This window comes from Zootermopsis nevadensis, unplaced genomic scaffold (genome assembly GCF_977971745.1).
Source record: "Zootermopsis nevadensis isolate Lab colony 2312 unplaced genomic scaffold, Znev_1.0 Znev_ptg000061l, whole genome shotgun sequence".
NCBI lineage: Eukaryota > Metazoa > Arthropoda > Insecta > Blattodea > Termopsidae > Zootermopsis > Zootermopsis nevadensis.
Genome location: NW_028259192.1, coordinates 23148273 through 23174066, shown reverse-complemented (window position 1 = coordinate 23174066; position 25794 = coordinate 23148273). Strand labels below are relative to the sequence as shown.

At 39.9% G+C, this 25794-nt stretch overlaps 3 protein-coding genes across 9 annotated transcripts in view; 2 read left to right on the top strand and 1 right to left on the bottom strand.

Annotated features, from left to right (window-relative positions):
* Positions 1 to 16004, top strand: part of Rsph3 (Radial spoke head protein 3) — a 31114-nt gene extending 15110 nt beyond the window's left edge. For 2 of the 5 annotated variants that reach the window (XM_087340111.1, XM_087340108.1), the window contains exons 3-10: positions 2248 to 2292; positions 4768 to 4941; positions 5907 to 6035; positions 6843 to 7022; positions 7618 to 7780; positions 10147 to 10233; positions 10832 to 11002; positions 13464 to 16004. In XM_087340111.1, the coding sequence (XP_087196237.1) occupies positions 2248 to 2292; positions 4768 to 4941; positions 5907 to 6035; positions 6843 to 7022; positions 7618 to 7780; positions 10147 to 10233; positions 10832 to 11002; positions 13464 to 13495 (981 nt within the window). In that variant the 3' untranslated portion in view covers positions 13496 to 16004. Of the gene's footprint in view, positions 1 to 2244; positions 2293 to 4767; positions 4942 to 5906; positions 6036 to 6842; positions 7023 to 7617; positions 7781 to 10146; positions 10234 to 10831; positions 11003 to 13463 lie in introns of all 5 variants that reach the window. The other 3 variants (XM_087340110.1, XM_087340107.1, XM_087340109.1) reach the window with 2 other exon arrangements.
* The window catches only part of LOC110838714 (uncharacterized), a 456091-nt gene extending 430381 nt beyond the window's left edge, over positions 1 to 25710 (bottom strand). For 2 of the 3 annotated variants that reach the window (XM_087341090.1, XM_087341092.1), the window contains exons 1-2: positions 24850 to 25710; positions 16869 to 16936 (exon numbers count right to left, since the gene is read on the bottom strand). The gene's annotated coding sequence lies outside the window, so the exon portion shown is untranslated. The remainder of the gene's footprint in view (positions 1 to 16868; positions 16937 to 24849) is intronic. The other variant, XM_087341091.1, reaches the window with a different exon arrangement.
* Positions 20659 to 23902, top strand: Prdm13 (PR/SET domain 13). Its single transcript, XM_087340602.1, has 4 exons — positions 20659 to 20856; positions 21410 to 22283; positions 22585 to 22698; positions 23411 to 23902. The coding sequence occupies exons 1-4, from the start codon at positions 20709 to 20711 to the stop codon at positions 23532 to 23534; spliced, it is 1260 nt and encodes a 419-aa protein (XP_087196728.1). The 5' UTR covers positions 20659 to 20708; the 3' UTR covers positions 23535 to 23902.
* Positions 25711 to 25794: the final 84 nt, after the last annotated feature.

Genomic DNA, 25794 nt, shown 5'->3' with positions numbered 1-25794 from the left:
CTGAAGGGGACAGCTTACACTGCATTAACCCTTTGAAATACCAAGTTCATCTAAATAACACAAAAAAACCCTCAGTACGTACCTCAAAGAGAACAAAATGAGTCTCCATGGCAGTGATCGTTTGGTTAATGCTATTCGGGAATTATTAATTGGTAAAATACAGTGATTTTTTGTTAAAACATGTGGTACATATTGTTACCATTGGGTTTTAAAGTGACTGTTGTCACTAAACGTAGATTTTCCATGGAAAAAGAAGACACATTTAAGATGTCTACACTGAAGCGAAGTACTCAGTTCAGTATTTAATTACGTCACAGAACGGAAATTACTGCTTTTGTGATATTTCTTTCTTTCATTCTTTGAGATAAGAAATTTTATTAAGAAGTTTCCTCATTTGCAAATCAATTAGTCGTATTGATTATGACGTCAGTGCGAAATATTGCCATTTTTGTGGTGTCAACAATGTACCACTCTACCAACGGGCACGGGGGCACATAAACAGTGGTCATGTAATGCCCCCAATGCAAAAAAATACGCCTACATCTGAATCTGTAAGTTTCGTTAACCCAAGTAAGAATGATAAACATTTCTCTTATCTTTTGTTCGTATTTCAATTACCCCAGTCTCAAAACTATGGAAATGTGCGCAAATCAAAGTATAAAATATTTGTTTATTTGTTTAAATCTTGTCAGTCTAATCACAATAAAATTCCTATTAAATATTAAAATATTACTAAAATTAACATTTAAATATTTAAAATGATGTTCTCTATCGAAATGTTCGATTTACATTAGAACATCACTTTTTACACGATATGTTTCAGTTCTAAAAGAACCATCTTCAGGTGTATAAAATTATATAAACTTAAATATAATTTCTTAAATGCAACTTTTAGTCAGATGTTTATCAGATTTCAAATGATGTTTTCTTCCAGAACTGAAACATGTCTTGTAAAAAAGTGATGTTCTAATGTAAATCGAACATTTCGATAGAGAATATCATTTAATATATTTTAAATATTTAAATGTTAATTATAGTAATATTTTAATATTTAATAGGAATTTTATTGTGATTAGACTGACAAGATTTAAACAAATATATATTTATCACAATATGACGCAACTTTATCATCTCAAAAGTATAAAAATAAATTGAACAGTTTATAAATTTGGCCTTGCAATGTAAGAGCCTGTGATACATAAAATTTTTTAAAGTGTCACTTATACCAGAAATGTGGAGAAGCTACAGATGACACAAGTGAAGTTCTGAAGCCTTCTGTTTCTTCACTTGTGTAAATCACTTGACATTTATACAGCCCTAAACCACATCGAAAAAATATAAATGTAAATATTTGCACGTTAAGATTTATGACTTAATAGTTTAAACTGTTATATTAAATATTCATCAAGGTATAAGAAGAGACAGCCAGTGCTTAGTATTTATTTACTCGAGTCGTTGTTTTGAAAGTACGTAAAGTTTTGATGTCACCGAAATAGAAAAATCTTCGTATATGTAAACTCCAGTTTCGTCCAAAAAAAATAATTTTTCTGTAAAAATATTGAGACAATTACGTCACTCGTACTACATATAATTCTCTAGGTAATAAGCCTCGAATGCTCTTATGTGGACAAGCCTCGTATTTACTTACGATACATAAAGTAAAATAACTTGTCTGAAATATAATTGGTGAAATATTAGCGTGATATATTTCAGCCGATCATTTTAATAAATTCTAACGTAAACCGGATTTCTTGTCAAATACAAATATTACGCTGGACATTGTCCACTGTATGAGGTACAATTGATACAAACGACGTTTCGGGACTTGGTTATACTCCTGCCTGATTGCAATTATATTAGCATTATTATTATTATATTAGTTGTTATATTTTGTTTTTAAAATTAGTGTCAACTATACGACAGCTGGGATTTTTTTAATACAATAGCATGCTAAACAGTAGACCACGGAGGTCCCAGGTTTCGTCCGAAACGTCGCCACTTGTACTGAAATATTGGACAGGTTTCCCAGTTTAAGCAAAAATACGATTTCCCAAGGGTCCTTCTAGTAGAGTCAGAAGCCCCTTTCTGTAAAATTAACATTTATTTATTCCTAGCCGGTCTCTTCTTATGCCATTTATTTATAATAAATTGCCTTCCTTATAATTCAGAATAACCAGTTCTGGAACTAATTTTCTGGCACTATTTAACACGCAGTAGTTTCCCATAAATCTCTTCTTTCGCTAGCAGCCTAGATGGAACCCTTATTTCGGATACGCCAAACTTCTAACGCAGGTCAGTTCACCCGGAAATTCGCAAAGCATGATTATCATCGTCACACAAATAGCACGTAAATGTTATCTCACTTACACTGTGTTTATTATAACACATATGCATGGAAAGTATAAGAACATATATTTGTTTCTTCCTTTCTGCCATCTGCTTCTATGTCTGTCTAATGGCCTATTTCCTTCGGGGGTTTCCGACTGAATGTTTGTACGCACTTCTCTACTCATGCGTGCTGCATTGCCTTAACACTAAGGGGCAGAAGCTCGGGGCAAATTTGAGGTCGCCTAACTGAGCTTTTCATGTGGGTAGTCAATAGCAACACAGAGACACACACTTCTTTCGAGGTTAAAAGAAGTTAAAATGAATTAATCATCCTGTATAGTCTAAGGCAGTGATGCGCAACCTGTGTGCCGCGGAGGCCATCTAGGTATACCACGAAATTTTCACCACATATTATACTTATAACCATAATGGGATAAATAATTGTTAATCTCGTTTTATGCTCTGTCTAAGTTTTAATTTTCTTTATTATGATCGGGCAGACTGAGGACAGACAAGATCTACCAAGTGGAATTGGCAAAAAAACTCAGCCACTTTGCAGCTAAAAATGCGTAACTCCACTTTACTTTAATCGCCACACCCTGTATTTTTCTTCAATCTGCATGAACAAATATTAATAACTATCTTTAAGTTTAAGACTTTACGCATAGTAAATCAATTTTTGGATCAAACGATAGGAAATATTATATTTTAATTTATTTCAAATAACGAATATATTTAAATTAAATTACATAATAATAATAAAGATGGATAATTATAAACATGAAATAGAACGTTTTTCGGTTGGGGTCGATTTGAAAGAAGTTGTCGCGGCTAATCAATGCCATAAAAAATTAACCTCCCCTCCACGACATGCAAAATGGGGTTATGTGTCGCCATGACACTTCGACAATATTTAGTGTGCCGCGAGTGTAGAAAGGTTAGGTTAATTTCGGTAGGGTTAGGTTAGGTTAGGTTAGGTTAGGTAAGGTTAGGTTAGGTTACGTTAGGTTAGGTTAGGTTAGGTTAGGTTAGGTTACGTTAGGTTAGGTTAGGTTAGGTTAGGTTAGGTTAGGTTAGGTTAGGTTAGGTTAGGTTAGGTTGGGTTAGGTTAGGTTAGGTTAGGTTAGGTTAGGTTAGGTTAGGTTAGGTTAGGTTACGTTAGCTTAGCTGGATCAGGGTTTGGTTTTGTTAGGTTGTGTTAGTTATGTTGGGATTAGGTTAGGCCATTTCTTCTCAGTTCGTGCTAATGAATATCGATCCTATTTTGCGATATCTCACGTTCTCTCGGGCCACTCTTCTAGGTTTTACTCCGTTTAGTCTGGTATAAATTTACAGACGTTTCGGAATTGCTTCCTGCCTCCATCGTCACGGCGTAATATCCCATAAGACTGTAATCTTCGTTGCCAATTTACAAACCTCCAATTCTAATCACATGTTCATTAATGTGGGGTGGGGTTATTATTTGTACCGACCAATGAAGAATTTTTCTGGGGGCTTTGAAACTCGCACTGTGTCCTATTTATCTCATGCTCTTTACAAATCTCGATTATTTCACGTAGGAATGCTAACCCTCCACGCACACACATACAGACTGTCCTCATTTGCGCACGGGCGTGTTCTGGCGTGTGTCAATATAGCCCCTGCAATGTCACGAACACACATCCTCCTGTGTACAGGCACGCACATGATTTGCTTGCCTGCAGCGCACATCAACTGTACTTTACCTTCCTTTCTTTCTTTCTCCTTTCCTTTCTTTCTTTCTTTCTTCCTTTTCTTAACGTATTTGGATCAACAGCCTATTACTTCTCCGTGCGAGATCTCCATCTTTACCTTGGTCGAACCAATACGTTTCTTCCGCGCCCTTTAAACTCGTAATTTTCCTTCCCCTCACCACCCCTTACGGCGCACGACATTTCTCCCTGTGCTTTTAAATCGTTTACTTTAAATTTTAAACATTTTTTACGTGTTCTAACATCATTCATTAGACGTTAGATTCGTCTCTCATGCTATGTCGTCAGCTGACATAAATCGACTCACCGCTCTTAGAAATTAAATTCGTAAAACAGAGACATCAGATGCCAAGGTTTTAAGGTGCTATGCCCGATTATTATTTTGGGGGAATGTTTCCGGGGACCCGACTAATGTTACGAGCATGAAATTAACGAAACTTCGTAAAACCTTTGTAGGATTTTAATTTCTCAGGGCGGTGAGCCCAAAGATGGTTGTCTTCTGGGGGATGTAGAAGTTTACCGACGTTTCGGAGGTCCTTGCTGTAGCCATCATCAGGGCGATTATCATAGCCGGACTTCAAGGCGCTATAACCCAGAAGACAGCCATCTTATTTTCAAAGACAGAATGACCCCCAGAAACCCGAAATGTTCTGAACCAGGCCTGTACCGGGTCCAGGCCTTTAGCAGTGTCATTGTGACGTCATTTCAGACGGATGGCGGCGAGACGCAGGTGGCGAGACAACAGGAGGCTCGCAGGAGGGCCATCGCAAGGCGAAGAGCCCAGGGTCAGCAGACGAGGACCGCGAGGTACAGACTGCGCACGCCACCTCCTGTTGCGGGTCGCAGGCACGAGACTGTACAGACCGAGAAATATCTTGAGGAGGTGAGGCAGTGGCTGCCCCATCTGAGTGAGAAATGCGGTCGTCCGCGTAATTACGTAGCTGATCAAACGTGGACCACGGTCTGCGAGGTCTGACTGCGACTCCAGGATTTTTTTATGCAATTTAAAAGCTGTACTCTACTAAGAGCCACGGTGGTCTTGAACGCTGGCCTTGTAATCCTGGGGGTCTCGGGTTCGATTCCCGGCGGCGCCCGAATTTATAACTTGTGCTGGGCAAGGTCGTGGTCTAGGCAACACGGAGTTTTCCTCCGTGGCATCCCAACAATTACTCCATTCACACACAGAAGAAGGCAATGGCAAACCACTTCTGGATCATCTGCCAAGAACGTATATGAACAGGTCCCAGTCCGAGAAAAGGATGGAAGGATCCTGTTCATATGGACCTGTCCTCAGACAGAACACTAAATAATAATACAGAAACATGTTCGTCGTACTTGTGATGGGCTTAAGATTTTATCGAATAAAATTCTGTACAAATTTATCGTCCTCCCCGCGTTCTACATGCTCTACCAATCTCATCCGCCTTGATTTTTACCGCTCCTGATAATATTTTGTGAATGCTACAAATTATGAAGCTCCTCATTACGCAGTTTCTTCCACCTTATTCCTCTCAGGTCAAAATATTTTACTCAGACGCCCTTCCCGTAATACTAAGCGCGCCATATTTACCAATCCTCAAATCCTATCAAATGAATGTTTGAATCAATCAGCTTCGGAACATTTGCCTAGTTTCAATAAGATCTTGCTTTATTTAAAAAAATCAATTTTGTTCTGTTCACTGTGTTTATGGCGTTTTGAGTTTGCTGTCTCAGGACAGGGCTTTGGTTAATTCGGTGATGAACCTTCGGGTTCGGTAAGCCATCTGGTTGGTTAGTCACTGTGTTTATCTGTATTATCTGATCTCCTAACGAACTCAGAGTGATCTCCGTCCTGCAACTTTGTTACAGATACTGGACCGTCCTCCAGAAAGCGAAGCGTCCAGCCAGACGGATCTTTTCCTGGACAGACCGGAAACTCCAGGGTATCTTCCGGCCAAGGTTGGTCTGGACGTAGAGACCCAGATTTACCCAGGAGACGTAAGTTTTATTGGGACACCAGAAAGCGATATTACCAACATTAGCTTCCGTACCCATGTTGTACTCTAGGGTCGTGACGCTGTGTGGACTTGTACTCAGATACAAACGTTTCGGAGGAACATACTGCTACCATCTTCAGGGTCGAAGATAAAAACCACTTCAGAACTTATTTATACTAACCAAGACGATGAGTACTCGTCGCTCTTATGATGTAGGCAGCAAGGACCTCTGAAACGTCGGTAAGCTTCTGACAGACTACATGGCGCTACAACACTGCCCTGAGAACCTCTAATCCTACTTAGGATAAGTTTTGTTAGGTTAGGTTAGGTTAAGTGGCTTTAGAATGCTGGAAAGAAAAGTTGACGGTAAAGCATTTTAAGACTCCGAGCGGGAATACTTTTGTATGTTATATTAAATCCTTACGCTTTTTAATGGTTGTGGGTTTTTGTTATTGTACCAAAGAAATCAAGATGGGCGGGGCATATAGTTATGGCAGAGACGTGAAATACACACAGATTTTTTTTGTCGGAAATCCTAGAGGAAGAAAGAGACCACTCGGGGAAATTCAGACACTGATAGGTGGATAATATTAAAATGGAAATTTATGAAATAGTACTGGATTAACGTTGCTCAGGGTAACGACAAGTGGTGGGCTGTTGCAAATACGGTAATGAACCACTGCGTTCCATAAAATTCGGTAAATTTCTGGACTATTAGCTTCTGAACCATGACTCTACCGCGTGAAGTCAACCTGTGAATCCTCTCCTGCCACGTGCCGCCTTTCCAGAGCACGTCTTCATGTTTCAGCTGTTTGACTTCGACGCTGAAGTGCAGCCGGTACTCGAGGTGTTGGTAGGAAAGACGGTCGAGGAGGCGATGACAGAAGTGTTGGAGGAGGAGGAACTGATGGCTCTCAGGGCCCAACAGAGGAGATTCCAGGAGCTGCAGCGTCTCCAGGAAGAGGAGAGGACGACGAGAGAAGAGACGGTAAGACCCGCAAATGCGAAGTGTCCACTGAAGACAGAACAACGTAAGTTAACCAGCAATTTTCGTCTTCTGGGTTGTGCAGATGTGTAGAAATGCGAGCGGTTACCAACGCCGAAACTTCGTCTTCTCCTACCCTGAATATGGAGTCGGTACTTTCCTCCCAAACGTTAGTAACCACCTATAACTTTTCTACAGCTGTTTCACACATCACAGATAAAACATGGAATATAAGACCATCTTTTTGTGTATTTTCAGTGTTACTGCGACAATATAGACAACCGAAAGCTTATCATAGGCGTGATCATTCCATACGTATCATATGAACATCATTTGTGAACACAATATCTTCACTGGGACTCGAACTCAAGGCAGTTTTTGGGTTTGTAACCTTTGCTCCTGTAATAATCTCTACACCCCCCTCCCAAAATTATGTACTTGTTTCATTTCCTCTAGATGTCGTCCATTTGCAAGAGTCACGGCTTCGAAAGTAAAATGTTCATATGTCATCCCGACCGTCACGTGTCGTTGAATACCTGAACCTAAAATCTCGAAGGAAACTTCAACCCAGGACCTTTTTTTTTTTCGTGTTTCGCAGGATCGCCGAATGGAACAGGGTGAGGTGGTGATCACGCTACAACGGGAGACAGAACAGCGAGTGGCTGAGGCCGTTCTTACCGAGGGACACTTGGCAGACTTGCTGCCTCCTGTTCTGGAAGGACTCAAAGAGGCTGGTTACGTCATTGATGACGTCAAAATCGGTAAAGTCCTGACTGATGCCTTGTGTTATTACGTCGAGCGACAACAAACCTACCTCCACTGTCATTAATAGTTATTATCACTAAATACGGATTGAACGTATGGACTGGATTAAGCTGATGATAATTATGATGATAAACATCAATCACATTCATTAATCTGATTCAGTGGCGGAATCTTGAGCTTCTGAATTTACAGAATTTCATAAAGAAACGAACTGTCTTGACCAGCTAAGCGACTATCACCTTCTCAAGAATAACTTTGCTGCATGGAATTAGTTATTATTGATTATTTTTTTTCTAAGTTGTCTGTTATCACTCGGTTTCAGTTCAATCCAGTTCATATTATCGTATTCTTTTAAGATTCATTTTAATATTATTTCCCCATCTGCTTCTACATATCACAAGCAGTTTCTTCTATTCAATTTATCCAACTAAAGTACTGTATGTATTTCTTGTCTGTACCATGTGTGCTACACGCTCCACCCATCTCATCCTGTATAAATCACTGAACGAATCCAATCCCCTTACCCCCCCCCCCAGTCGACAGAAAGACCCCTCACCCCGTTCCCACTACACACAAGGATTAGAGGGCGTGGAGGAAAGAATATAAATTAATCTGGTTGAAGCCAATCGTCTTTAAAATGTATTTTTGTTTTAAAAGCAGACGGGATGACTCGGTTACTTAATTTCTTCCTGGACGCAATCTTCAACTTAAGTCATCATTTTAAGACGCGCACACACTGTATATATTTGTCGGATGTATATATATACTTAGGTATATAGGGCCTATGTACATCTTTAATATAGTCAGTTTCATAAATGTTTTTACTATCCAGTGACGTAAGTCCTCGACATTTTGAAACATTGCGTAAATATGTTTCTGAAATTGCATAAGGCCTTAAGAGATTTATATTTAATCACGAAAACGATTCTCGACGACGATTAGGAAACAGAAAACCACGTTTTACTATTTATGGTAAAGAAAGTATCAGTTTTGAAAACAAAATTTCATAGTAAAAATGTTTCTAAGATCTACAGCTTGTAATTGTTCGTCCAAATCTATTTTTCATAACTAAGTCTACGTCGGTGCCATTTTAGCCGGAAACAAAGGTTTGTACACGCAGATACAAAAGCTGTTCTGTTCTTCTCATCAATATGTCTGCGAAAGAAAAACTTAGAGGCAGAAGATACACGAATTATGTCATGACAAGGAAAGTATCTCTCAGCGAGAATAGAACTCAGGACACGTTTCCAGAGCTTTAAGCCTCATATGATCTCTCCCTGGTCTCAAGAAAAGATAAAACAAAATTTGGTCCAAATCGGTGAAACTTTTCTCGAGTCATAAGCTAACAAACACACGAACCCCGAATTTAAACTTCATATGAAAATTTGTATTGGCGAGATTCGACTTTAAATCGGTAAGGACATTTTGTCTTTATGAAATAAAAATTAGGCTGTTAAATGTGAAGAAGACTAATCGAATCTTAAATATTTACGTGCCTTCAATTCTTTCAGTGCTCTGCCCTCATGGACTGACTTATTCAATAACCCACTTACACGGAAAGAAACACTCCAAATCACATCAAGACATTAAAAGTCACGCAACTGACGTTTATTCGGGCATCCATGTGTCATATTGACGTGTGTTTTCGTTCGGCTACACAAAAAAATATTTTCAGTTTCGTCGTCACCGGTTATTTTTCATTGTTCCTAATGCTAATACACAGGGTGATCTAAAATTCACGCAAGCCATTCCTGATACTTTGTGCCTCAATAAAAGCCAGGGACATCCGTACTAACATATTCAACGATGACTCCAAATTGAGTTCCAATCTCGTTCTTGTCTTTTGTGAATTTGCGTTACAACTTCGTCGTTCTCTGTACACAAATTTAAAAGAGCTCTATTACCAGAGGGTACTTAAATCAGATATCGCCGTTGCCTTTGTCACCAGCGCTGACCTCTCAATGAAGCTACGATAGGCTCATTTCCACGTGGACAAATTCATGCTGGGTCAATTATAGGCCTAACCGAGGTTTCCTCAAAATCTTTAAAATTCATGTTGATTCTTCTTCACTTATTTCCAACAAAAAGACCCCTTAAAATTCAACAAGGGGTGGTTTATTTCGTGTCTTTATCTCTTACACTTTATTTTTCTTTATGGATCTTTGTGTCCTTTACAAACATCCCCTGAAAGCTGACTAATGGTAGCAGCACTTTTGAATAGCACGGTTGAGGAAGATCGCGGTAAGAGATGAAAATACGAGATTAATTGTTCCTTCTTCAAATCCAACTCGTCTTTTCCACTATTAACAGAACAATGGTACAAAGAATCGACCACTGACCTTGTTTGTATTTTTCATAATAGGTGTCGAGGAAGAAGTCATGCCATGGCTGATTTCAGAAGTGAAACAAGAAATTAACCAGATGTTTACCAGCAGAGAAGTTCTTACAGGTTCGTGATTAAAATAAGATGTGACACACTTGTATGAAAGTCTTGTTAAAACAACGGAGCCCACGTGACTTAAAACAACAGTCAAGGCAAAATTTTACGCGACACATTTTTGTGGTCTGCTCAGTACAAAAGGGGCACGTCCTCCCCCTTATCTCAGGGGGGGGGGGCCACTTTCAGGCGCTTTCAAAACTATAAGCTGTGGTTGAAAAATATATAAATACGCATCATCTCCGCCATGTCTGTCCGTCTGTCCGCGTGTAACAATTCCGGAACTGCTGGTGCGAATTTTAAACTGATATATTAAATTTGGATATTCTACAAAAAACAGTCGACGCATTCAAATTTCGTTTAAAAAACACAAACCCCAAGAACGGAATCCGTCCGCGCGCTACCCAGTGGGGGAATCCTCCGTGATTACGTCATCACCCCCGCCCACCGGCGCAATTGACAATGGCCAAGGCACCAGAAATGCTGCTCTGTGTATACATTTCCTAACATGTTGAGTGTTTATAAATGTATCGTCGGATCGGTGTCCAGAAGTCGGTCGGTCTGTTTAAGCAAAATGTTTACAAACTAAGTATTTTTTTTTCTTTTCCAGACATAGTTCGCGAAATTTTAGAGACGAAAGCTGAGATATATCGAGTTATGGCAGAGGAGGACGCGAAGGAACTCGGTCTGGACAGCGAAGAAGAGAAAACTCCTAAACGACTGGAAGAGAATCCTGGAACAGAAGTTGAAACTGATAAAGTAATTGACGAACGCGGACGAAGTAAGTAAACTTCCGATTCAACGGAGAATCGAAGAAATGCCACGGCCGATTACAGTTTGTACTTTGCTAAGTTATTTTGATTAGATGTGTCGTTCTTGCGTTCGTAACAATTCTGATTATACAGCCAGAGTTTTTACCCACGGTTTGTTCGAAGTATAGGCTTAGAAATGTCTAGCTTTCTTCAATTACAGCACACGGGCAATTTCGCATTTTGACTTTACCACAGACGAAATAACTGATTCTCTTGTTTGATGTCAGAATGGTTTTCATTACAAATGCTTCCTCCAGGTGTTAATCGGTTTGTTTCCATTAAATTTACACAATTAATCAATCAAACAGAAACACGAATTTTCCGTATGAATTAAACCACACGAGATAAATATGAGAATCTAAACATTATTTTTTATTACAACGTCGGAATTTTTTTTAAAAAAAGGAGAATTATCTTCTCTTGACACTCCACTCACGTTTGGACGTAACTGGTGTGGACGTCTGATACTATGTGGGCTGAGTTTTGAAGAAAGTGGACTTATATATTGTCACGCTGAAGTTAGTTTGAATCGGTTTAAGAAATCGCAGTGACTAAGCAACCCCAGTTGGAATGTCACTTTAAAACAGTTTAATAATGAAGAGATTTTCCATTTTACAGAGGTGAAGTAAGAGTCTTTTAGGGCAAAGTGGGGCAGATTTTGTTCACGTGATATTGTTCCAGTCGCAATAATTTATATTCACGTCTGCTTCTTAAATACTTATTCCACCTAACAAATCTTATCAGTCAGAGGAATGTTTTGAAAATTCACATAATACAAACATTTTACTTCCTGGTTTTAAAGTTGCTGTATTTCTGAGGTATCAGTGAAAGTTAAATGCGTAAAAATACAGAATCAACTCTGAAGGAATAATTACAGTATCCGAAAAGAAATCTGGTACGCAAAGAAAAATTATTATAAATTGTCAAAAGAGACAGGCGGAGACTGTGACACGTGCGAAAGATACAAGAGATGTTTATAAAATTTTGATTGTAAACTTGAATGCAAGGGAGCACTTGGAAAACCTAGACATAGATGAAGGGAAAATACAAAAATGGATCTTACGGAAATGGGACGGGAGGATGCAGACTGGATTCACAGTAACTATGGTGTACCACCATCGCTGGAAAACAAATTATTGGGTACGGCTTATCTATTCTGGCATTTAACTGCAGGAGCTTAATGTAACCACGACAATAAACGGACCGAACCACACAATAAGATTATTTTTCGATAATTTTAATATCGACTGTTCTAAGTAAGGCATTTTTTTTTCCATGAACGTCACTGACAATACCTTCATTCCCAGCATCTTTGTTAAATCTTTCCTGTTAGCTGCATTCAGGATCAAGATCTATCATGATCCCCTCCCTTTCATAACCGAGCACAAGTGGTATAATAATCCAACACTGGCAATAATGACCACAGCACCTGTTTGAGAACTATTCATCACACGTATCACTCATCTTGCAATTCGAAATCTGCCATTCAGCCTCTCTGACGTTCCATGCAGCGAAAGGGGACCCTCTAGATGCCCTATGCTCCCTACCAGAACAACAGCTGCAGCGCATTTGCGAAATCAACCACAGATAAAACAGCACGGCTCGTTGCAAAGTGTCCAGGAAGAATCATCCGTAGACCTACTTTATTTAACGACGATACATCAGTGACCAACGCTATACACAGCAATAATGACAAATCACTAACTGAAGATGGCTGTCTTCTGGGTTGTCTGGTAGAAGTTTACCAGCGTTTCAGATGTCCTTCCTGCCTCCATCATCAGGGCGATGATAGAGGCAGCAGGACCTCTGAAACGTTGGTGGATTTATACGAGACTACGCGAAGTAACAACCCAGAAGACCGCCATCTTCGGACTCACCGCCGTGGAAACCTCAAAACCACTTGTTTAATACAAGCAGCAAAATTGAAAATGTTACGACCCGAAACAAGATAAAATAGAAGATTATAAGAAGAACGAGTAAATTACAATGAAATTAAATATATTTAGCCTAAAAGAAAAGACGATATATAAATGACAAGAACGTGTAGAATGATAGGCAGTTAATGGCTTATACATTATCAACCAGAAGGAATAATAAGTTTTCTTACCAAGAACAAAATGGACAGAACAAGGTCGTTGATGCTGATGGAAACATTTGAGAAGTAAAATCTTTACAAATGCTTCTAGGGCAAATTATATATTTTATTTTTTATTTTTTTGCAAATATTATTGAAACCAGTCAGGGATGCAGATGGGATTACAATGTTGTTATGGAAATCTGAGAAATAATGTCACTTGACAAAGGAGCCCGAACTTAATTTGAGTTACGCCGAAATACGACGCCATCGCCACATGTCAGAAAGTTACAAAAGATTTGCACGGTTGTGGGACGCTGAGGGTGGAAAACCCCAATATATGAGCTTGGAATTAGTTTCAGATGGGAGCAAGGCGGCGAGAGCGTGAAGAAACGAAGACAGACCATGCATAATGTACAGCGGGCAGCAAAAGTTACGCTGTGCAATGAATGACGAATCATTTCACGTGCATGTAACAACGAATCCTCAAGGAATTCCCTGATTTTATCAACCCAAGAGTTCATTACCGTCTTCACAGGAACCCGCTGTTGGTCTCTATGCTTTGCCAGATAAAACCCGTCCATAACCTAGTATCTTGATCTAAAGATTGGCCACCATGACAGTTCGATTGACAACGAAGATTAGAAATGAATTTGGACTGGCATATTTTAAAACTTTATCCACTGTTTCGCTTGCAGAAATAGCGGGAAATCACAGAAACCTTCAGTTGCGATGGCCCACGACAGCCAAAGTATCTTAACCACGGAGATAATAACACGTTAACCCTTTCAAGCCGAAGGTCTACTAAATTTTATTTAAGAATTCAGTCCGTACCGCGAAGAAAACACCGCACTTCACCATTACAAGGATCAACTGGTTAACGCTGTTTAAGGAAATAATCGCTGTTTATAATGAGAATCATAGTTCGTCTGATTAATATTAAAGAATTCAGTCCGTACCGCGAAGAAAACACTACACTTCACCATTCCAAAGATCAACTGCTTAACGCTGTTTAAGGAAATAATCGCTGTTTACACTGAGAATCATAGTTCGTCTGATTAATATTAAAGATTTCAGTCCGTACCGCGAAGAAAACACAACGCCTCACCATTACAAAAATCGACTGGTTAACGCTGTTTAAGGAAATAATCGAGTTTACACTGAGAATCATACGAAACGCACAAATACAAAATTGATAATTATTTATTTTTAAAACAGGTGGTAAATATAGTCACCATCGGGCTTTAAAGTGTTAAATATTCCCTGAAAATTAATTGTCTTTTGGGACGTTGCGCCGTGTAGCCTGTTTGAACTTGACTGATGTTTCAGAGGTGCTTACTGCCTCCACGATCAGGGTGGACTATCAGACTGAATGGCGAAACGACCTATAAGTCAGTAATATTTATATCCGTCGCCGTAAAAACTTAAAAATAGCACCTTAAAAAGCCCAAATCTTTTGAAAAATATTAATGTAAAATGACTTACTTTGTGTTATAACACAAAACCAGAAAGCGAGCAAACTCTAGGACAACTTCGTATCTAATACCCCAGACGCCACGTACAATGACAAAACAATATCCCCGAAATATAAAAGGGTACCAAAGCGAAATTCTTATTTAATCAAATGCGTGTTTACTTACGCTTGGTTACATTTCAGAGAGGGCAGGCATTAGCATGTACTTTCAAGTTTAGGTTATAGGCGTGCATACAATTGAGTCCTCTCTCTTTACATTCGTGGACAATGGGCTGGATTAATCTGCAAACACAAGTGCAGGACAACATAAAATTTCTCTTGCCCCCCCCCCCTCCAAAAATATACCCTCCCCCCTTACCGTCACAAACCTCGGGGCAACTCCAAGTAACTTTTGCAAGGGAATATAATACAAGAAATGAGTTGGTGTGTGCGTGGTATGGCTCACGATGATTGGTTTTTGTTCGCGATTTTCATTCCGTCCAGAAGCCTATGAGAATCTGTCAGCTGTAGGACACCCGGTACTCAAACGGTGAAAGCATAAGTGGCCTATGGCACACAACTGAAGGAAATTTATAAATAATAATAATACCGATTATTAGCTTAAGCGAAGTTAAGGTACGATGAATCCTCATGGCAACTGATACGAATGCCTGAAAGAGTTTGAGGATATCTTAATAAATGTTGTATTTGATTATGTAAATACATGAAGCTGGTCTACGTAATCTCAGAATAAACATTATTAACTGAACCAACGAGAATTTAACGCGTTCCTATGAAATTTCTCTGGGCAAACAGAGGTATGACCGGTTGAAATTTCGACCCGAGGACCAGCTATCCTGATAAGATTTCTCGTGGTATTCTTCAGTACCTCAAGGCAAAGATTACGACTTTGAACCATAATGTGAGCCAGATGAATCCAGTTCACACACTATTTCTTTAAAATCCACTTTATATTAGTTTTTCAACTATAACTAGGATTTATAAGTGTTTTCTTTGCTTCGCGTTTTTCAAGAAAAATTCTGTACGCATTTCTCATATTTTCCGCTCCTCATTAGTTTTCTGTTATTTCAAACACGTTATTGTTCGTATTTCGTAAGTTTATTTTTGTCTGATTCTAAACACGACGCTTAACAAATACAAGCAACAAATTGAACATAAATTTTTTTGTTCTGTACAAGAAGAAAGTGCTTGCCGGGGTGTTTAAAATTGTAATATTTGGGGCGTAATTGCCTCTCAATCTATCGTTATGAGCATTAATCAAAATTTTCTCCTTTTACTGTCGTATTATTGTCAACACAAAATAGTTTTCAGGTGTAAACACATCTGCATATATGAAGTACATGTAATCATAAAATGTATAAATTTGAAAAAAACTGTTGATTTTTTTTAGATGTATGGATGTGAATTAAAATGTATAAATGCTCATCTGTCTATAATTTGTATTCACATACACTGAATACGTTAATCTTAAATAATATATTATGATCGTACATTTTGATTTCCCCAGTGAGTTTAAGAGAAATGTTTCGGAATCATGATTAAGTTTCACACCGACCACAGTCTTCGTCGTAACATATTACTTATTTCTAAAAGGAAATTAATATGTACAGAATCAATATGTTATTTTTTTTTAAAAAAAAAGATATTTACCACACATTAACGCATGGGAAAATGTTTTATTCAAATTATCCTTTACCAATGTAGTACCCACAAAATGCACTGAGAAATTAGAACAGTAATTAGACCATTCACCCACCCCCCGACCCCTGCGGCTCTGATAAATGCTGCATTAGACAAACAGAAACACTAATTCGTGTTACAGAAACCTCATCACTATACGCCACTGAATACACAAAAATTGTCATAATTTAGCCAATGAAAAAGAAATCCACAAACTCCACAGCGCATTGGTTCCAAACCACACAAACACGTATCGCAAACTTGTTGCGCTGTGTAGTCTGACACAAGTTTTCCGACGTTTCAGAGGTGCTTGCTAAGTCCGATATAAGTCCCACATACCAAAGCACACAAGAAACCATGTGATAATAGAAACGTATTACGAAAAGGAGTTGACAAAATGTGGCAAGAGTTTTCCGAAATTCTTCCTTGTTAAGAGGACCATATGAAGCCCGAACTTTGTCGCTACAACGACAGAACTTCGCGTTCAGTGACACAGTGACGAGAAAAATGCGTTATCGAAGAATAAACGCCACAGAAATGTGTCGAAAATTAACAAAATACACACCCCTAACAAAAGAGAGAACGTTTCAAAAGTAAATTAACTTACCTTTAGTAAGAACACTTCTGTCCTCCGCTGGAATCATGGAAGAGAATCTTCATACCAGCGTCAAACATCTAGAAACATACCAAAGAACATTTGGAATCAGCTTAAAATAAATGACAGTTACTTTACATATCTCAAGTCGTTAAACGACGTTATTCCATTACAATGATGATACTTTCATCGGTGATCTGCCCGTCGCAAGACCTCTCTTTGCCCGTACAAAGGACACGACTCAGGAATACGCGGGCAAACAACCATGCCTTTCACTGGGATTCGAACCCAGGTCAGAAATTTTGTTTCGCAATTGCACAAAATTATTTGTAAAACTGTTTTACGGCGACTGTGATGACGTTGATGATAACAGCCGCTTTCACCAAGACAAACACGTGTAATGACGAACTTTCGAACACAGGTGTTTTAATTTAATGTTCTGTCTGCTGATCGAGGACCCTTCGGTGTATTATGTACCAACGTCACATGTCTACAGCCTCCAATTGTGGACCATTTAAGGTCTCCCTCTCAACCCCAATCATCTAATCGTATTGTAGCCACCCCTCGGCCTCTCATCCCCTCATCCGGCCTGCGTATGATCGTACACACTTGAGGCCAGCCAGTTAAACGCCGTGAAGAACAGGTGTTTACCCGACGACCGGGCTCACACGGGGAAGGGGGCGCCATGAGAAAAGCTAGAAAATGTACGCGGACCACGACAATGAAGCCCGTTCGCCAAAATCTCACCATTAACCACCTTAACCACGGTAACGAAAGTAACTACAGTCGACCCCAGTCACTTTGCTGCGCAGAAACTCTTCAAGATTGCCAGCCAATGCGCACTTCAAGGCGCTGTCATGGTTCATGAGCGTCGTTCAACAATCTAATGACCAACAACACACACACACACACAAGCCGTGAAATGTAAAGTAAATTTGTCTCTGGCCCATCTGGGGAGATGGAGGTATAACTCCACTCTTTCTTAACCTCTGCGTTAGTGAACCAGGACGACGATTGGGGCACAGAGCCGATGTGGACTTTGTGACAGGAAGAAAGATTTTTTCCCCCTGAAGGGAATCGAACCACGGTCGTCCAACCTGATGAGTGTAATAAGAGTATTTTCGCATGTTTTCAAAACAAATCAACTGGTGTTTTTATTTGCTGGGAGTATGAAAGAATTTATGTTAGTATTTTAAAATCCTCTTCTAATCTGAAGTCAAAATACACGTGGACTAGCACGTGGCCAATGAAATGCCATCACGATAAATTTATTGATTGCACGCGACCGACACACGACTCGCAGACAAACCTAAATCCACGAGGGCACATCAGTGCATATGTTAGCGCACAATACGTCTTTACGCATCCATTATAACAGAACGACAGGGGGTTGATGTGCAATGGTTGTTGGGGGGGTGGGTGCCAAGGGGTGAGGTGAAGTGCGGGATGCAGACACGGGCTTGTTCTACAAGAAACCGCACCGAACGTGCACGAGGGTTTACAATGTGACAGTGTATTGTTTTAATAATTTTATTTTCTGTTCATTCGTATTTTCATTTCAGAAAATTCTGTTTCGCAATTGTAGTTCTATTAAATAGTGGTCACAGATTTTTACATGCACAACAGATTTTAATACGAATTTTAAACAGGTTATAAAACAGCAAATTTCTAGATCTCCCCTTGAAATGTCAACACGGTAATTGAAGATGGACTCTTATATACTTCTCACAAAGTTGCCCTGTGGAATAAACCTTTTTGGATTTTCAAATACCACAGTGTGTTCCTTACTAAGTCATCCTATGAAGTGAACACAGGTTCGACTCCCGAAGAGACCTTGCTAAGGTCGGTGACGCATGAAGTTTGCCTGAAATCGAATTTTCATAATTCGAGGTTTCAGGTTCTCAAGGCGGTGAAGATGTCGAAGCTGTTCCTCTGGGTCGTGACGCCGTGTGGACTTGTAGGTACATACCGACGTTTCTACTACGAACGCGTTATACAAGACGCAACATCGCAGAAGACAGTGATTTTTTACGTATCACGCAAAATATAGTCTTTCGCATTCAATGCAAATCCTCATCTTTTACAACAAATCGTTCCCCTGCTAGTACGACACCCGCAAAAACCAAAAAGTTCAAGATGGCGGAGCCCACTGTCTCCAAAAGACTTGTGAGAGAATTGGTATTTGTTGCAGCTGACAGCGTGACGTCTATTGTAACACAATAGGATTTTTGGTCAGAGGGGTGTTGACTAGGACCCCCTCCCCTTATCAGTCAGGGTGACACAGGAAGGGGGTGGACGCTTGACAAGAAACCGAGATTCACCTCATCCTAGTGCACTTGCACCCCCCTCATCCCTCTGACCAGAGTTATTCTCAGGCTACGTACATTTAATAAAGGGAGAAGTACATGATATTGGACTTGTTAGGGGGTGCAAGGTGGGTTGAATTAACGGAGGGGAGTTATTTAAGGGGGTGGATCTTGCGCTCATGGTCATGTATCCTATAATATATAATGAGAAGTAAATGGTGATTGATACCACAGAGTCACAGTGGCTTTGGGGCTGGTCGTGTGCGATCATAGTGGCGAATTTATTAACAGTTTTCGTCTGAGTGATAACTTGCCTCGAGAATTAGGACATATCAAACCAATCCTTGGTAGGTCTTCATCTCACAAGCAAGGATTCTGTAAATTACTTAAAAGAGTTTATAAAACTTTTGGAATACTGACAAATGTATGGGACTGCTTAATCGGAAAAATGCACCCTGTAATACCACATAATTTACTGAGATCTGGGGCAGATATGACGCATTCTTCAGTTAAAGCATTGCTCGGTTTATCAAACAAAAATGGGAAATCCGGTCCTGTTAAAACTTCACCAGCAACAAAAATAGCCGCCATTAGCGACATACCACGAGGGACCTTCTCAGAAGACATCACGATAGCAGATTTGACTGAAGAGGAAAATCATGTTTGTGAGAACGTAAGTAAGAGACCTGTTTTATTGAACCAGAGTAAACTAATACTTGTTTAAAATTCAATAGAAAGTAGCTTTTTTTGGATTATTTTTGGTGTAATATACGACAAATTTAATTGAGATTATGATTAGCGACGTGACTGTTGAAAATCATGAATAAATGTATCAGGACAGTCGGTCTCCTGGCTGGAATTTGAACCCGGAACCTTCAGAGTACGAAGCAGGGGAGCCAAACACATTTTTTTTCAGACCTCGACGTTCGTTAGGAAACCTCAAGGCCAGTTTTGTTAAAAACTTAGTTTCGTGTCACGTACATTTCCTTTCGCTCACAAGGGAAAAATTAATTTTGGTGCGGACCTCAAAGAAAATCTTCAGATAACGCAACACGTAAAACGGCTGACAGATCAAACGTATCTTTCAGTGTTCTTATCCTGTTAACGACATGTCACTAGTAACATCTTTTACCTCCGAAATGTTTTGGACTTACATCACTCTTGGAATTTTTCAGATAAAAACATTTTCAATTAAAAAATTCTGGCTACAAATTCTGTGTTAAAATGTAAAGAGATACATTTATAAACTTTACAGGCTATGGCAACCACGTGGGATGGGGAATCCTCCGTGATGATCCCATCGTGGCCCCGCCTACACGTAGGTCAGTAGCCCCCCCGAAAAGTGACTTCACTGTCGCCATTGACAAAGATCACAGATAAAACGCGGAAAGTCCACCTGGACCGAACTGATGAGCTGTTTGTTGGGGGGGGGGGGGGGCAGGTCGCAGTGTGCGTTTCGGAGGAAGGCAAACTGAGGGCCGTGGGTTGCGACAGGCGGTGGATACTTCACGTACGACTTGCAGATGACTGCCACAGCTATAACGTGATGCTGCAGACAAGTGGCGCCAGTAGTAACACCGCGACAGTCCACGTCGTGAGATCCATCAGTCGAGGTGAAGAGCTACAACTCTGGTTCTCTGAGCAGATGTTGGCAGCTCTGACTGTACCGTTCCTCACTCCACTCAACATACAAGGTAAGGCGATGAGCAAATCATGAAACGGTTAATTACTCTGTTAATTATTAGTCTGGCCCTCTGACACCCGAGAGAGAGTAATGAAGGAACGGAAGTAGATGAGTAGAAACAAAGAAAAAATTACAGGGAAAGAAGTGGCAGACATTTTATTCCTTTCAGGAAAAACAGCATCTAATTTACAGAAGGTTCCCAGGAAATGCCCGCTCGTCCCAAATTAGTGAAGCTCGAATGAATAAGAGATGAGAAAATGGGGAAATTGCTATTGGTAATACGTTTAACGGGTGGGGGGGAGATGGGGGGAAATTTACGGTCATGAAGGTTCCCAGGCAGTGTCCGGTCGTCCTGACAAAGTCAGGCTGAAGGGGCGGATAAGACAGAGGGTGAAAAAATAGAAACAATGAGAGAATTTGAACAGGGTCTTAATGAATTCGTAAACAATTTTAAGTTTTGAAGCCCGAAGTTCACTCCTATAGGAAATACAGGACGTCTCTTTCACAAAGATCTACTGGTTAATAATAGTTATGCTAAGAAGCATCCAATTCTATAATTACAGGTGAGAAAAGATATGTGTGTCACCGTTGCGGGCGTCACTTCGAGATACCGAATCCACTCAAGATCCATCTAGCTCTTGACTGCGACCGACTTAAGAGATCTCACTTGTGGAGACGCCTGCGTCGCCATCTGTCAAGTAAACCTGAAGACAGCGACAGAAGAGAGCATGACACTTCGCCCGTGGCCCACACCACAACCTTCACCCCCCAAAAATTTGAATTCAAATTTGATTTAGCCTCAAAAGACGACAGAAACACTTACTCAGTTCTGTCAACCCCACAGGATCTGTCTGCTACTTCAAATAGAACCTGTGCTCCCAATACAGCAACATCCTCTTCTGTTATCAAGAATGAAGATCTTCAGGATGTACCAAATGAAGCAAGCCACGTCGTCGGACAGACGAGCAGACCAATTTCGGAGCCATTACATCATAGTAGCTCAGCATTCAAGCCATACTGGGGTAAAAGGACGACTTCCCTGAGTGTTGATGGTATTAGGACAAACAATGGGAATGACAGAACGACATCTGTGAATGTCCTTCCTAACTTAAGACCCCAACTGATTTCCCAGCCTCGCTTCCTGTTCCAACCGTCGTCACATCTCAGTGGAACGAACTTACAGATCCAAAAGCCAGCTTCAGTTACTGAACTCTTCACTGCAAATTCCCTTTCAGTATCAAGACTTTATCACAAACAGAATGTCCTGCCATCTAGTAACTTTCAACCACAATCATCAGAGCGTACGACAACAGAGTTCCACCACGCTGCAGAGATGGAGACACTAGTCAGCAACCTTGGGAGGTCCAAACAAGGTCACCTTTGCATCTACTGTGGCAGACTTTATTCAAGAAAATACGGGCTTAAAATACACATCAGGTAAATTTAAATTTAAATTAAATTGTTACACCGTGTTGGAATAGTACATTTTCTCCACTTAATACAAATTCAAAGCTTCTAAATAAGAGGAGATGATTCTTCCGCAAAATGTTAATCTGGTGTGTAGACTACGCGGTCTCAGACTATCATGACGGCGAGGAGCGAGTACCTCCACTTCCGGGATACCCTTGCATGGCGTGGTACTTCGTTAAACAGGAGGTCAAGCAAATTTCTGCCCGGAACATCCTGACCTGTGACCCACAGTCATTGCCATCTTACCGAGTGGTCTTTTTTTTTTCAGGACGCACACGGGCTACAAACCTCTGAAATGCAAGTTCTGTCTCCGGCCCTTTGGAGACCCGAGTAATCTCAATAAACACGTTCGGCTGCACGCGGAAGGAGACACCCCTTACAAGTAAGCAGCAATCAACACCTGTCCTATAACCCTACTCAAAACATCGGTCGGATATGTATCATTCGTCAACTTTACCCCAGAACTCCTCAGTTCAATTCGAGAGTGGTCCTCATTCTCATAAATTTTAGAATTTTCTTAAAACAGCCGAGTATAAAGATACACTCTCACACAAAAGTCAACTTAATCCAAAAAAAAAATGGTACAGGGATATGTAGGCCTATATCTCACAGAAGCTCAAAAACTTTTAAAATGAAAATCGTGTTGTATAAACGTTGACGTAATGAAGTTGCAAGGACAACGCCCATGTCGGGGTTCTGGGTTATAACCCAGTGTCGCCTTGAAAGTAAATATCAAGCTTTCGGCGAAATATACTGCATCCTTCTTCAGGATTCGGTTATGGCTCCGGGTATAAATTTTTGTCCTCACTTTCCGTGTGTGTTGTCTTGGAAAAGTAGAGACAGATTTGAAAACATTTATGATTAGAATGGGGAAATAGCGCGTGCGGAGGGATACAATGTTTACACCGACCCAATAAAAAAAGGAACCTTTCATGTAAATAATAAGTCCCTGAGTTTCAGGAAACAAAAGAAAATATTCCACACAAACCAGATTTGCCATTTTTAAACACCGTATTGAAACAAATGTGATCATACAATTTTATAGAAATTATTCTAGCATCAGCGAAACGTAACTTTTTTTTCCCGCTTTTCAGATGCGCCCTGTGTGGTAAGGTCCTCGTGAGACGCAGAGACCTGGAAAGACATGTCAAGTCGAGACACTCTCCACATCTGGACACGCAACAGCATCAAGAATCTAACAACGGCCGAAATTCGTAAAACTAGAAACAAAGACAAATTTCCCCGACGTACGGGAGTTACAAGATTCCTTCCAAGTTTCAAAACATTGTAAAATAAAATAAAAATCAAGACGTGGACCATAAAAATATCGCCAATTTAACAAGCTACTTCTTTTCCCTTGATAAATTTATAGAAAGTTTGTGGCAGTGAATCTAAATATTGTGGCCTATTTAATTATATGTTATAAGCACTCTTTAAGTTTCAGCTCCACAACACCAGTAGACCCGACCTCACACCAATTCAACTTCTAGATATTTCTCAACACTTCAGTAGCGTTTGCCCTCCCACCTAATTCTCCACACACGTCCTTTATTTCAGAACACGTAATTTGTAAAACACAAATAACAAAAAAACCCGCAAAATTTGGCAAAGAAACAAGTGCAAATTTGGAAGACCACGAATAAGATGACAATAAAATAAATCTTATAGTTAATAAATACTGGTACGAAGTGGCTCTGGGTCGCGTTCAATGAAAACTTAAGTTGAAGTTCCGTTGGACATTCTAGCTATAATGCCTGAGAATTCGTTACACATTCACGAACCATTCATCTGGATTATAAGGTAAAAAATATTGCATGACACATTGTCATGATCGTTAAATAACCACATAGATTTTAACCTGTTCATATGACATTTAACGCTGAGAATCGCATTAAAAAACAAGCTAGTGAAACCATACAACAACGATATGTACACTGTTCCGCGACGAGACCACTATGGCCGTATGATTCTTAGCAAACCGGGCAACGTCGCAAAGTGGACGAGTTGAACTGAACCTCTGACATTGAAACGTAAACAGAGTGGTTCAGGATAGAATCCAGTGGAGAGTTCTTTATTAACACTTAAATAAACCTCCTGCTTCCATAAAAGGATGTAAATTTAACTATCTGAGCGACTACTAGCTTCCAAAGGACTCTCCTCCATGGATTTACTTAGTCAATTACGTGTTTCCGCGATCAAAGCTTTCCGACAATATGGCCACAGACAGGGACGGCTGCAGTATAAACAAATGAATGGCGTTGGAGCTGCAACACGCCCGTCAAATCTTCCTAGTCAATGGGGCAACGCATTATAAAGGCCAATAGACACTTGGTAAATGCATTAAACAACATAACCTTCATTATCCTTCCTGTTCAAGTCTGATCGTTTTAAAACAAATCTATCCCCCTCACAATTTTGAAATACATCAAAATAAAAGTCTAATATATGTAGACATTCACTCAGAATCACGCGGTCTGCGACAGACTATGGTACATACGTAACCAGTAGAAAAATTTCTAGATATTAAAATTACCTGCAACGTGATCTTGGCTTCCAACACATCACGCATCTGCTCTAACTGACGTGGTTGCATAAACTTTCTTGTATCTTGATCAATCGTCCACTGATTTTATAACAAAATAATACGGAGCACTTCTGTAGCTTGCGCCATAAATTCAAGTCTCCCACAATATGGCGACAAATGACACTTTGTTCGACTTCAAAGATGGCTCTCGAACGATTAACTCGTTTCAGATTATTCGATTCATCTAACTGAAAACGTCACTCAAGTCACTGAATGTTCAAAGGATTGTCTATCAAACGTAGGCACTTCTGTCACTGTCAACACACTAAACTAAATATTACATTATGTTTCAACATCTTATCTGCATTTCGAATAACCACAATATTTCAATTAAGATTTTTGGTGACGGTTCCCCTTTAACTCGATCATTTGAATCCAGCCATTCACTCATTACCTATCTCTACCACACCTGTCTCTCTCTACCTCCTCTGATCTCGAATTTATTTCCAAGGAATTCAAGAAGAAATTACTCCCACCCCCAAAAAAGAAAACTCGACAAGATTTCACGGTAGCGGGTATGCATATGACCGTCTTCTAGGATGTTAGAGGTACTAAGCACTTCTGAAACGTCGGGCAATTTCCACCAATTACATGCACCAACCCTCTACGCAGCCAAGGACTCAACTTTATTCGATTTAACTACACAACAGTTGGCAAACCTGCTGATCACACATCTGTGAGTCAGCTGCAGAAGGTGGGAGAATGTAAGGTGTAGTCAAGTAGTGGACGAAAAATTAACTGAACTGCGCATGGCATCATCTTTGATCAAAATTATCAATTTTTAATTGACCAATAATGTAGAGACTGTCTATCGAAGCAAGTCCAATATAAATTAAAATTTTATCCCACATAAATTTGAAAGACCCTCCAGTACAAAAATTTAATAAATTTAGG

Bases quoted from the DNA above. Each gene is read 5' to 3' on its own strand.
- Prdm13 (XM_087340602.1), top strand. From the start codon at position 20,709: ATGCTGCAGACAAGTGGCGCCAGTAGTAACACCGCGACAGTCCACGTC. The intron at 20,857-21,409 runs GTAAGGCGATGA...CTATAATTACAG, and splicing joins CACTCCACTCAACATACAAG to GTGAGAAAAGATATGTGTGT. The intron at 22,699-23,410 runs GTAAGCAGCAAT...CCCGCTTTTCAG, and splicing joins GAAGGAGACACCCCTTACAA to ATGCGCCCTGTGTGGTAAGG.